Raw genomic sequence first — 13,492 nt, forward strand, 5'->3', positions numbered from 1 at the left:
TCTAAACACACAGTAATTAAGCTTTGCACTGAAAATCCATTAATTTGACTACCACTGATTCAGAGACATTTGAGGGGAAAATCTTAAAAGGTTTAACTACATGGGGGTTACCAGCCATACAAACTACATAGTCAACTTAAAATTCTTCACCTGCTGACTACAATTAGCTACCCAGAAAAGATACAGCAGCCACTGGTAACCTGCACCTTTTTGAATTAAATAACCAATAGCATGTAGGAAGTGTGTACTTTCATAATAAAGAACAGACTGTACCCCTAATTTGCCAGAGGACCACAATATCTTTAAAGACCAGCAGTTGCCAAGGAAAGTTTGAGCTAAACTGTAACTAAGTAAATACAGTTATGAAGTTGTACTACTGTAGCATTTAGTAGCATTAGCCATGAACTAAATCTATTTCAAATTTAGTCCCAAAGCCACCTCAATCCCACCCCTACCTTGATGATATAAATTGAGGCTGCTAGAATGGAGACAAACATAGTGTCTGTCCTCAAAACCTTCATATTTAGTCACACTGAAAAGTGAACCACCATTGAACTCAAACCAGAATTCGCCGTATTTTCCTTCCAGTGTACTTCCATCATCCTGCTGAAGGAAGAATAGAAATAAAATGATTGTTTGCTGAGTTTGCTGCAGTTAGACAGTCAACATAACACTCGCTACCAACACGTATTTTCCTGCTTGCATTTAGTTATTCTCATGTAAAGCAAACAGAACTGCTAAAATATTGTGTTGCATTACTGCCTAGTTATAGTACAATAGTATGAAGATTACAGAATTACTGTTATAAGCACTTGTTTCTTCCAAAAACGGTACATACAGCATGAAGGGGATCCCATGGTCAAAACAACAGAACAACTTTTTTCCAGCCCCAGCGTCTCACCTTTACATCTGTGAATATTGACATTAATCCATGTGTCACATTTAGCAGAACAGACAGAAAGCTTTGTGAGTTCTTATTCTGAGAGTCAAGCTTTTTCCTTCTGCGTGAACGATAGTTTGGATCAACAGTGGAATAATACTGTAGTGTTTCTTCCTCAGATCCACTCTCGTCATCTAATACAGAAAATGAAAAACAACTAACTCTCTAGCTAGTACACATATTATGCCAATAACGCGTTGTTTTTCCACTGGCAGTGCAGTTCAGTTTCACACTTATTTTACTTAATTAAACACTAATCTACGTTTTTTCTTCTTGGTTTAAGTAAATCCTTTCTTATAAGTTTGCAAATTCTTTCCACTATTGGCTTAATCACTTCAACCAGTTACACTTTTGAATGACTATAGTTCTAGGTGATTTATTAAGTGTATTACCGTAATGAACTGGAGATTTAAATTGACTAAAGCTGTCTTTACTGAAAGTGTTGATGAGCTGGCTGGCCACAGATAGTCCAACACCGTAAGAAAGGTTTTCAAATGTTTCTACAGGAGATGGAGCTGTGGGTTCCCACAACAATAAATCATTGCTGATCCTAGGAAGAAATACATTATCATCATACAAAACATATTACTATATTCCCACTTAACATAAGGTCAGTCAAGCAATATTTCCTTTGCAGACTTCATATAACAGATTTCATAAACAAGGAAGAGAAAAAAGTTCAAGAGCACAAGAATAACATATTCATGAGAAAAAGCAATATATAATGAAAGTAAGTTTTTTTCCTGTAATTATGATATGCACATATTAAAGTCTTAACATTTGACAGTGACACAAGCACCTCTATTAGTAGGTGTGTATTAGCTCAGTAGGTTGGAGGTGGGGTGACAAAACCCTATTTTGATCACATCAATTTTCAAGCAAAGTTGCAGGAAACGTTAGTTCTTTTGATTTCAATTGAGCCTGTGTCTGTCAAGGTAAAGATATATGTGACATTCAGTACAGAAGTACACCAACAGAATATTCAATGAAAGGTTCAGCTTTGCCACTTTGGAAGTGAAAAATGCTTTGGAAGTAAAGTAAGGCCTATCAGAGGCTAAAATAGATCTGGATCGCTATTTATGTAGCTAATTCGTAGCATAATACCTATTTTTTAGTTGATTTAATCTAGTTGTATTTCTTTGTTTTTCAGACAGAAAACTGACAGAAATAAATGCTGAACACCTATCTGTAAGTTGGGTTCACTTTCTCTACATTTTTGTAGCCTTTGTAAGCTTACAAAACTGGGTTGTTAGGGTTTTTTCCCCTGCCTGCCTTGTGGACTCTTAATTTTTAGATGGAGAATCGCTGAATAAAACGGAAAGAATAAAATTGAATGCAAAAACTTTTGAAGTACAATGATCTATTTATAAAGGAGAATTCAGAAAAATTAGAGCAAAACGAAACATTGTGAATAGAGATTTGAACCAAGTATCCACTGAAAGCAAAAGACTATTTAACTTTAACCTTTGTTCACAAAATCTGCCAAACACTTTTTAGCAGCTGGCTGCTATGGCACCAATCAGATATATGACACAATGGCATGTCTGATGTTAACTTGGAAGAATATTTATATAGCATTTTATGTTCTTAGAAAACTATACAAATTAATTCCTGCTATAGGGGCTCATTCAATTGCTTTTATCAACATTGAATACAGAAGTAAAAGTACAGGTCATGATAACCAAGCAAAACAATTATCATACTTGCCTATTGTAAAGTTTTTCATAAAAGCTTTTGTTTGGTAATGTTAAGTGAATGTTTGGTAACATGAGTTCCAGTACATAATGAGAATTGCTAATTGTTTTATCCTGAAACTCAGTCATTTCAACGACATCTCCTGGCATCACCATCTGAAAAAAAAAAAAAAAAAAAAAAAATCAACCTCTCAAGTAAAAAAACCACAAAACTGGAAGCCAGAAGATGCATATAAAGTAGTGAGAATATATTGATTTTGTCTACCATAAGCACAAAGCAATAAAATTTTGTAGTACCTCTTCATTTTCAAACATGACCCTACGAGAAGAAAAAGGAGAAGGCTCTGGTCTTCTAATGTCACAGACATCCTTCAAAGAATGAGACCCTCCTTCTTCTTCCTCTTGAAAGTTATTATCACCTTCTTCCTCCTCAGCTGCTATCCTTTCCAGAATAGAGTGCACAGCCAGAGGGTTTATTTTCAATACAATCCTGACATTGGAGAAGTTATGCAGAATAAGCCATTAGAGATGCTTGGAATTTTTATATTGATGCACAGTCACATGTCCCCTAGCTCTACCAGCTAGCCGTTATATAGACACAGACTTAAATAGCTCAAAGACCAGGGATGTTTTTATTAGACAGTAACATATTTTATTAGACAAAGTGATACCATTAAGAAAAACACCAAACTTACAGGCAGAAAGGGACATGGAAAAAGAACCATCAGGCGAAAAGGTTAGTGTCTGCTTTTTTCAACTCCATCAGGTGACCTAAGAAAAACCTAGTGCTCTCCCAAAATAATGCTTGTATCATTAGACCATCAACAGCTATTTAAAAAATGCTCTGCTACATGATGTAGTGTATTACATGTACACACTGTTACAGAAAAATTTATTTGTACTATTATAAAAGAAAACCACGCTGAAAGAATGTCCATACAAACACGCTGTCAGAAAGCCACTAAATTTTGTGGCAAAAAACATATGTGACAAATTCTGCGGCAAATCTAAAATTAAACATCTTATTACGTGATACAGCCGTCAGGTCCTTCTGTTCAGTGACTCTGAAGTACTGTATTGCCTTACACGTGATATAAGCTGCAATAATTCAGTCACAATATAATTATCCTTGTTGTTGTTACAGCTTTATACCAGCTTATATTAATATTTTGAGGCAAAATTCGACTGAGATTTTTGTTTGTTTGTTTAGTATTTAGTTTTGAATTTAAAAGTAGGAGAAAAGGTAAAGTGACAAAAAAACCCCAAAAATGGGGGAAAATCTCAAGACTCTAATCATTCACCTAATTTTCACTGAAATTTACTCAAGTCTATACAGAAACCATTATACATTAAAACCACCCTGCATTATTATAAATGGAGAAGTTTGGGGTTTTGGTTTTGTTTTTTTTTTTTTTAATAAATTCTTGGGTTCTTTTCAATAGCTACAGGTTCTTTCTTTGCAAACTACTTTAAAGCATTTACCACACAGGCAGTCTGCATTAAAATTAGAAAAATAACAGTGCTTCGCAAAAATCCAAACAACCCACGTCAAAAAATAAAACATTATTTTACCGAGGCCAGTCAAAATTGTCTGATGATGATGTTATATCTCCATCTATGCCACCAGACACTTGAAAAAATTTTATTGGTGCTTCCTCATTATCTTCTTCAAATGAACCTGAATAGAAAAACATTTTTAAAAAATTAACACAGGAATGACAACTGCTAACTTCAGGTTGCCCACTCCTCAGGTTGGAGTCCAACAGGCTAACTTGTCAATGCTATTACTAAGGTACTTATGCAAATTTTGTCACCTTTTCCTCCAAAAATTAAATATCAATTTTTAGAAACAAAAATTATTTCACATTATCTTCTAGCTAGTAGCAGTTAGAAAACTAGATGCTTCTGATGCATAGATATCTGCATTTACATTTATAGCATCACTACATTATGTCACAGTCTTGAAAACTACACAGAATGACAAACCAGCAGAGAAGGTTGCAAATATAAACCAGTCTCACAGATTTATTACTTTGAAAGATATTAGAGACATTAAAGTATTAAAGTTTTCTCAATTACATCATTAACTTTATTTCTAGACTAGACTTGAGATTCCTAATTTGCATAGCTGTAGTATCCCCCTAAAAACCTCCAAAACTTACCCTAACACCATGATAGAGATCCCAGAGATACCAGTTTGTTTTGATTTAGGGCATAACAATATAACAGAAAATAACAGATATACTAGCTCAGATCTCAAAAACAAGAATGCAAGCACTACACCTACATACATTAGCGTCTCCTCCTAGTAGTATTATTTCGACTTAAGCTGATACTTAGTACAGAACACTAAACTGCAGCAGAAAATCTGCTCCAAAATTCAGGTGGAAAGACACTCCCTGTATTAATCGATATGAAAGGACCTTAGTCTCAACCACGTAATATCTGGGAAAATAAAAAAGAATATTTGAATATAATGTTAACATTCTTACCAGTTAGGTCTTTAAAGGTAAGTTCTAATTTAACTTGTTCTGGAGTTGACCCTCCTATAAACTCAGTTTTAAATTCCATATCTGTAAATTCAAGATGAAGAATCTCCTTCTGAAGTGATTTCTTAAACCATGGTCCTCTTTCCTGATCTGACCGTAGGTCAGGTATTGGGAAGCGAACAGAGAGATTTAATGCTGGGGCAGTGACTTGAACTGAAACTCTACAGTTTGCAGGAGTATGTGAATCATCCAGAAAAACTTCAGTAAATGCTTTATGCTAAAAAACAAAGTAAAGGGGGGGAAGAAAAAAACTAAATTAGAGAAAATAGCACTAAAAATTACTATGGGGAAAGCTTTTGATAACGTAATATCTAAAAATACAGAAGATTAATTTTTCATATATCACACAAAACGTGTATTAGGACCAATTATTATTACTCTTAGGATATTCTGCTATTATTGGTGCTATTAAGATTCTACTTAGTTAGAAGTCAAGGATTTGCAGAGGTTAGCAATCTTTCAGAAATGGCTATCTTTGTATTTTCTCTTAAATTAGAGAGTGAAAGTACCAAACAATACTCAGCTGCAGTTAGGAAATATCATGTCTCAGATTTTTTTATTTTTTAAATGCTATTGTTGAGAAGCCAGGAGCTACTATCATGAATATTTGCCACTTTCAGTAAGTTATGGCTTCCAGCTCCTGTCACTGACGTGTCATTGAAAACCTCCCTGAGTGTAGCTTATTGCTGACCATCATTGCAAATAATCAAGTTTTCAGGACATGACATAACCATATTGATAGAAATTATTGATGTCTTACAAATTTTTTAAATAAGCATTCTCTTAAGTTTTTGAAGAATAATTTTTCTGTAATCAATCAATGCAGAAATAAAATTACATGAAGATATTTGTTCCTGTGTAGAAAATCAGTTAGTTGCATTAATCCTTCCTCATGTATTTCAAGAAAAGCCTTCAAGTTTAATGTTATTGTGCTAAATATAGTAACACTTAAATCCTACTGACAACCTGAACCAAGACAAACAAGCTCCAATTTCTTCTGTTGGTCATCAATCACTAGAACGCAATGCATACATTCCCCATCCTTTCTCTTACCTACCCCAAAAGCAGGTAGGGCACTGCAGAGGCAACTGGGCTGCCTGTGACACCGAAAGATTTCAATATAGAAGTGGAATTGTCAGCAACAGTTTATATCAGCTGCTGGAGAGTCAAGATTCCTCTTTTTTGCCCAGTTCTGCTTGCTTCAAGAAGCTGAGAACTTACACAGTTTGTGAAGCAGCTACCATTGGTTTTAGGTCTGTTATCAAGCATGCAATCACTGAATCTAAAATGAGTATCTACATCAGATGGCTACTGTTCTGCATCAGAAATAATAATAAAAAATTAGCAGAATTAGCAATCTTGGGCTTAGTGCCATCCTGCCTTCCTCCTGCAAAAGATCAGCAAGTTTATTAACCAATTTAACTTTTAACTTACCAGACTTATGTGCTTGTTGTAAGAAGCATACATGTGAGATGCCATCATCTCCACTGTAGATAGCTTCTGTGGTTGAAGTAAGGAATTTAATCTGTCTACAATACTAATATCAAGCTCACAAAACACTGGACTTAACTTTATTTGTAACTCTGCTTTCTGTGGAACAGAACTGAGTCTCCCTTGACTACCCTGAAAAGAAAGAGAAAAAGCACTAAAATCCTTAAAAACAATATAATGACACAAATTATAATAACTGAGAGTTAAGGACTCTCTGTTTTACATGAAAGATACCTTTCTGTTAAAATGAACAAAATTAGACAAGGCTATTATACAGAAACTTGGTGTTTTTAATCTCCCACCTTACCTGAGGCCCTCTGTTATCTGAATGTTTATAGTGAAGCTGAAGGGATGGCATAGCATGAGAGTCATTTCCTTCCTCAGAATGAAATGTCAGCAGCTTTAGAATAAAATAGAGTTAAAAATACTTAATAGATAAGGAGGAAAGAGTTGCCACAGGAAAAGATATTTATGACATTTTACCTACAACAGACAGCAGGTAACCCTACATTCAAGTCAGTGAACAGAGTCCCAGCCCCACCGCTTACTCAATCCACTTATTCAGCCACTTTATTGGATGTCTCTGACCATTAAAAGACCTGGAAGAATAACCATCACCCAAAGTAACCTTCGCATTGCTCAACTCCATCAGTTAGTTTTTGGAAAACATTTACTCTAATTCCCAAACTGTGTTAAGCATATTTAAAAAGAGAAGTAAACTAGTGAAGTTTGGCTACTTAATGCTATTCCTGTCAGGTATGACAGCAGTCTGGTTCACTATATGAGCTTGCAATTAAAATATAAGTTGCATTTTTAAACCGTAACATATTTAAAAATTAAAAAATTTTAAAATTACAACTGTTTTAAACTCTAGCATTCTCAGTTATACAGTTAACATTTCTTTTCTATGGAACTCCCTGTATTTTTTACATACCTCTGTATAGTGAGGCTGAATGGAATGAGAGTCAGTAGAAAAAAGGCATTCCAGGAACTCCATATCCCCAATGGATAAATCAGTACTAAAACTTCGAGAGGCAGTCCTTTGTCTTTGTTCATAAGACACTTTGATGCCAGTACCTATAAATCTGAATTATGAAAATTATGAATTATGAAAAGTAGCATAAAACAATAAAAATTATGAAAAGTCAAGATTTAAATATGTAAAAAAGCGTCACTACATTCCTTTTAAAAAAATCATTAAAACTACCATAATTTTCTTCAAAAATAAGAAAAAACCTCTAAGTATAAACAGATTATAGCTTTAGCAACAAAGAAAATGGAGTTCACTTATGTTACACATTCAACAATGGTCAGTGTAGAGAAATTTGTAAAGAACACTTTAGACATCTAACGTAAGGTGTAATTCACGTAAAGCTGGGAATCTAACATCCTTATATAGACAATGAAAGAGTCAAACGCCTCAGGAAGTCTAAATTACATGCATAAGGTAAGAAGAGATATATACACCCTTAATATTTTACTTCACACACTGTACTGGGACAGTAAAAACTTCTGGAAAAAAGACAGTTGACTAACTTTATGATTTTGCTCACACTTACTTTTTATCCCCACTGATATATTATTTGCACTAAGTAAAACCCTAAGCTCCTTCAAGCAGAAATCCCTATATTGGAATAAAGATGGTCCTGTAAAATACAGCTACTTCCAAAGAAATAATTTACTTAATGATTCCTGACTCTCTAGATTTCTGTGGTAGAAACTGTACCTAGTTTAATTTATCTATTGTTGAGAAGAGCTAGGTTGATTTTAATGTTCATGCACTTTTCTTCTTTTTTGATTAAAAAAACCAAACAGTCTTGGACAACAGATGTCAAAAGTCAAGGCTATTTTGAAATTAACAAAGTCGTCTAATGCAATTCAAATAATAAGTGACACAATTCCTATGGAAATAAACTTACTTTATTCAAATTTACTTAAAAGATATTTTTGTTAATTATATTTATTAATAAGCAAAGTTATACCTAAGGTGATCATGAGAACAAGCTTCTGCAAATACTTCTCGGAAGGACAGAAAATCTTCTGTTGAAAACTTAACTGGCTCAATCTTTTCTATTCGGGTAAAGAAATCCCGAGCCATTGGTGTCAATGGGTTAAGGTTCAGTGAACTTTCAGGTGGGGGTAAAGGGTCAATATGAAGTACAGACACTGAGAAAGTTCCAACTGCCAGTCTAAAAAGAAGCTCAGGTCTGGATTCATCCACAGAAACAGATCTGGATGGAATAGCTGAAATACAAAATTAAGTTCACGTAATTTTTCAGCAATAACACATTTGTAAAATCATCTTACTTTTGATTTTTGTCTCTTTTTACCAAGTTGCTGCATAACAATTCATTTCCAGAATTATCTAGGGAGCAGAACGCAAAACAACATTTTTACTTACATGTCCTTCTTAAGGAAGTCTGGTGAACCATGTTGGCTGTAAGCGAAGAACCTCTTGGAGGTTGTAGTTCTTGTTTGTTACGATCAAGAAAATCACCCCAAGTTGGTTGAAGCTAAAACAAAAATATATATGATCTTAAATTTGAGAAATAGGTGTTAGACATTAGATCAAACATAAATAACAAGGTAAAGGAACAAAAAGAAAATACATGCATAAACAATCAACAGCATGCCATTTCATAACATACTAGTGCTCAACTAAACAATGTAGATATGCTTCCCTTTGGGCTACGCTTTCTAATTGTATGATCGTCTACACCCACATATTTTTAAAGCTAAAGTTGCTCTCTCCATAAGTGTATATTCTCCTGTTTCTCTGTAAAAAGCACAACTGTCCTCCATGGCTTTCATTAAGTAAAATGTTAGGCACATAACAGATTTGGGAAAGATGGTGATATCAACAGCATAATTATGTTGTTTGAGGAATAATGTAATACAACAATTTTCTACCTTTTATTGTCATTGCCTGTGTAGTCCATATTAAAAGAAAACCCAGATGGCAAGCAGGCAGTTATTAAAAATAAAAGAAATCATAAAGTGTCCTGTGTAAGCTTCCAGGAATTTGAAAACAAATACGTTCCATTTCCTGTATTGGTAGCCAAACAGATGAGAAACTTTCCAATACAATTTCCATAGCCGAAAAGGACTGCTATCAGCTCTATACATTTTTAGTTATCCTAGAATTTTAAAATAGTTCTTGATATTGTAAACAGTATTTATGCAAGTTTCAGACAAAAGTGTTAATTTCAACAAGATTTTAAATGTAGTTAATACTATACCACTGTAGTGCTCAGTGGAGATCCTGCTGGTGTAGTTGTATATGTACTGGTTAAAGACAAGTCTAGATCCATAGTTGGAGGGTCTCCAAGAGGTGGAAGGGAGGAAAGGCTGTGAGACATGTCCATTTCAGCCATTGAGAAGAAAACTTCTTCTTCTAATGAGAACCATAGATAGTAAAGAGTTATAATTAAAAAAAAAAAAAACATTTACTTTTAACAGAAATGTATTCATAAGTTCAGAAATCTAACTCCTAGACAGAATAGCCAGCTAAATATATTATTTACAGAAGTTCCAAGTTCTCTTGACACAGACTAGTACTATCTATGGACAGAAATTATTAAAAAAAGGCAAAAAACATAATAAATACTAAAGCAGTTAAATGTTCCATTTTCATATTCAAGTTGGCATAATTTCCATAAATTCATACACTCTCCTTTTGACAAATCAAAGTTCATATTTTCACATTAAAAATAATCAGCAAAAAATTATTCGAATAAAAATATAAATATCAGGGCAATGCAACTATTATTCTTTATTTAATTTCCTCAACCATGCATTTGAAAAGATGTTACACTGCATGTGTATTTTACCGTGTTGCACAGTAAGATACAGATGAACAACTTTAATGAAATACTGAATCAAGTCTAGCCTGATACCTAAACTAGGTGTTAATTTTTTATTTAACAGTACAATTAATAGCATACAATTATTCTATGTCGAAGTTCTTTTGATACTTAAGTTAGTAAGATTAAAAAAATGAAGAGTCAATTTATATAATCTTAATAACAGGTTATTTGCTATGCTGCATCATCTTTTATACTTGCCACGACTAGAAGGCGTTCTGGCACTCTCTGTTTCATAGAAGCTTTGTTCAGATGATGCTCCTGCAGATAAAGACTCTTTTCTTAAATAACGTTTCAACTCCATCTGAATCCGATACTCATCTTCCTGTTGCATTGGCCGGTTCTTCCTATCTTTATTTGACAATTCTATCCTGCTTAGGCTCTCTGAATTCAAAAAAAGGACAGAAAGCTCACTGTAATTTTCTTACCAGTATCCCAAAGAAAATTAAAAAATGAATCTGAAAATTAACCAACTGTTGTTGTATATATATATATGCATCTGTATATATACACATATCTGTTGTATATCAGATGTATATAAACATGCATTTTGTTGTTTTGGAGATTTTACTTGTCCAAAACAGATTATGCTCTCCCTAGCATTCATTAATTTCAAGTCTGAAGAAAATACTTTAAGGTCACATATGCAAATGTGTTCACATATAATATCAGCATATATTTCTTTTCTCAGTCAGCTTTAGGGACTAAGTACACAATCTCTTAAAGGTTTTACTATTAAGGAATTATTAAAATTTCAGGTTTGAAGATTACACATATGGGAAATTATATGTAATGCTTTTCCAGTTATCTGAAAACAATGAACAAGTCCTGTACAACAAATATATCAGTATCATTAGAAGACTAGTACGCATCTACATAGGACATGACAAATCTTTTTGAAAAGAAGATTAACTATTCTAATAATAAGTGTTGTTACATTAGGTAGATGGGGGAGGGGGAAACAAACCAAAACACCCTCATCCTGCTAGTGCAGTAGTCTAAACACTGCTGTTATTATCTAGCAAGTATGGACAAACGAACTCAACTACTGTCTGTTCTATGTTTTCTGTGCCTGTCACTAAAGCACAGGACAGAGAAGGAACCAGACTGTTAAGACCCTCTTGTGAAACAGAAGCTACAAGAACCAAAATTGTTCCGGCCTCCTGATTTTCTCCACCTACAATTTCCCCATCTCTTGTTCTATTATGTAGTCACTTGTCAAGCCTTATTTGTTACCTAGATTTTCATTACCAGCATGTACAATTTGCAAGTGAAGTCAATAAACTGATCATAGTTCTACTCAGAGCAGCTACAAAACATTTTGCTAAGATCAGATAGAAATTAATAATAATCTACCACCACAATTTTTCTTTTCCCACTGAGGAAACTTGTTTATCTTGCAAAGTTTATTTTTCGTCCACCGTAATACGTATTTAACATGTACACAATGTCCACTTGCCTGGTCCAGCAATAGCTGCTACCATGTCCAATAGAAGATGCACCTGCCTTGGTGACAGAAATAGATGTACAGAGTCTATTTGTCCATCTACATCCAACTAAAAAAAAAAAAAAATTTCAAGAACACTTAAGCAATTTTTCTTTCAAAGTCTTGAATAAACTATTTTGATAATAGATTTTGATGCTGCAAAGGATACAGCCATTCCAGCAGTATCTTCGTCTTCTACACAACAACAGCTAGAAATTTAATTGTGTATTGCTTCCAATCTGTAGCTTGGCAGGATAAACACAGGTGTGTCACTGACAATTTATTAGCTAAAAATAAATACACAATCTCCTAATAGGAAAATTCAAGAAGACCATTAACCTGCTAGTTGGTTTGTTTCTTTAATAATTCCAGAAGTAATCAACAATATAAAGTTAGTATTATGTACTAATTATAAAATACTCAAGTCAGCACCTTCTGAAGTAGACCTTAAAAACTGTAAAGGTTCTCTTCAGGACTTCTCTTTAGTATACAGATGAATAAATTCATATACTTTCTTCATAAAGAGTGGGATGTTTATACAAGTCTATTTGGTTTCATATGGTATTCAACAAAGCAAGCCCCTTCTCTTTTGAGAGCAGCTCAAGCTAAGTTTATCTTAGGGACTTGTATGGATTTATTTTTCAATTCTAGAATCCTGTACTCCCAGATGTTGGTCCATTCATGATTATCACTCATTGTATTGCGTGTAGGTGGCAAGGTGTTGGCAGCAGGGTATGCTGCACGGGCAGCCTCTGTGCTAAGAGGTCAGGGTCTGCCCCATGCTGGACAGAGCTGGTTCCAGTCAGCCCTGTAATGGACCCACCTCAGGACACAGCCGAGCCCATCAGCAAAGCTGGTGGTGCCTCTGTGAAAACATATTTAAGAAAGGGCAAAATGCTGCACGGGCAGGAGGGAAAAAACAGCAAGAGAAACAATTCTGCAAACACCAAGGTCAGGAAAGAAGGAGGGGGAGAAGGTGCTCCAGGTGCCAGAACAAATATTCCCCTGCAGCCTGTGGAAGAGATCACACCAGAGCAGATATCCACACTGAAGCTCACAGAAGACCCCACTCTGCAGGAGTCAGATGTGCCCTGAAGGAAGCTGTAAGCCTGTGGAGAGCCCACACAGGAGCAGGCTCGTGGCAGGTTCTGCAGCCCATGGAGAGGAGCCCACACAGCAGCAGGTTCTCCTGTCAGGAACTGCAGTTCATGGTGGACCCATGCAGGAGCAGGTTTCTCCATTGGCTGCAGTCCAGCAGGATAGGACCCATGCTGAAGCAGTTTGTGAAGGACTGCAGCCTGACGGACCCACACTGTAAAAGCGTGGGGAGGAAGGAGCAGCAGAGGAACTATTATGAACTGGCTTCAACACCTCAATTCCCCATCCCCCCTGCACTGTTTAAGGTAGTGAGGAGGTAGAGGAGTTGGGAATGAAGAAGTGAAGTTGAGCCTGGGAAGAAAAACGGGTGA

The 13,492-nt window shown here is 35.0% G+C and overlaps 1 protein-coding gene across 3 annotated transcripts in view; it reads right to left on the reverse strand.

Moving 5' to 3' along the window:
* ATG2B (autophagy related 2B) overlaps positions 1-13,492 on the reverse strand; it is a 49,538-nt gene that overhangs the window by 24,373 nt on the left and 11,673 nt on the right. For 2 of the 3 annotated variants that reach the window (XM_072863925.1, XM_072863923.1), the window contains exons 7-21: positions 11,997-12,093; positions 10,739-10,921; positions 9,914-10,068; positions 9,076-9,187; positions 8,657-8,918; positions 7,609-7,759; positions 6,982-7,074; positions 6,618-6,806; positions 5,127-5,400; positions 4,207-4,312; positions 2,932-3,124; positions 2,648-2,790; positions 1,333-1,490; positions 902-1,074; positions 456-606 (exon numbers count right to left, since the gene is read on the reverse strand). In XM_072863925.1, the coding sequence (XP_072720026.1) occupies positions 456-606; positions 902-1,074; positions 1,333-1,490; positions 2,648-2,790; positions 2,932-3,124; positions 4,207-4,312; positions 5,127-5,400; positions 6,618-6,806; positions 6,982-7,074; positions 7,609-7,759; positions 8,657-8,918; positions 9,076-9,187; positions 9,914-10,068; positions 10,739-10,921; positions 11,997-12,093 (2,440 nt within the window). The remainder of the gene's footprint in view (positions 1-455; positions 607-901; positions 1,075-1,332; positions 1,491-2,647; positions 2,791-2,931; positions 3,125-4,206; positions 4,313-5,126; positions 5,401-6,617; positions 6,807-6,981; positions 7,075-7,608; positions 7,760-8,656; positions 8,919-9,075; positions 9,188-9,913; positions 10,069-10,738; positions 10,922-11,996; positions 12,094-13,492) is intronic. The other variant, XM_072863924.1, reaches the window with a different exon arrangement.

This window comes from Ciconia boyciana, chromosome 6, assembly GCF_034638445.1.
Source record: "Ciconia boyciana chromosome 6, ASM3463844v1, whole genome shotgun sequence".
NCBI lineage: Eukaryota > Metazoa > Chordata > Aves > Ciconiiformes > Ciconiidae > Ciconia > Ciconia boyciana.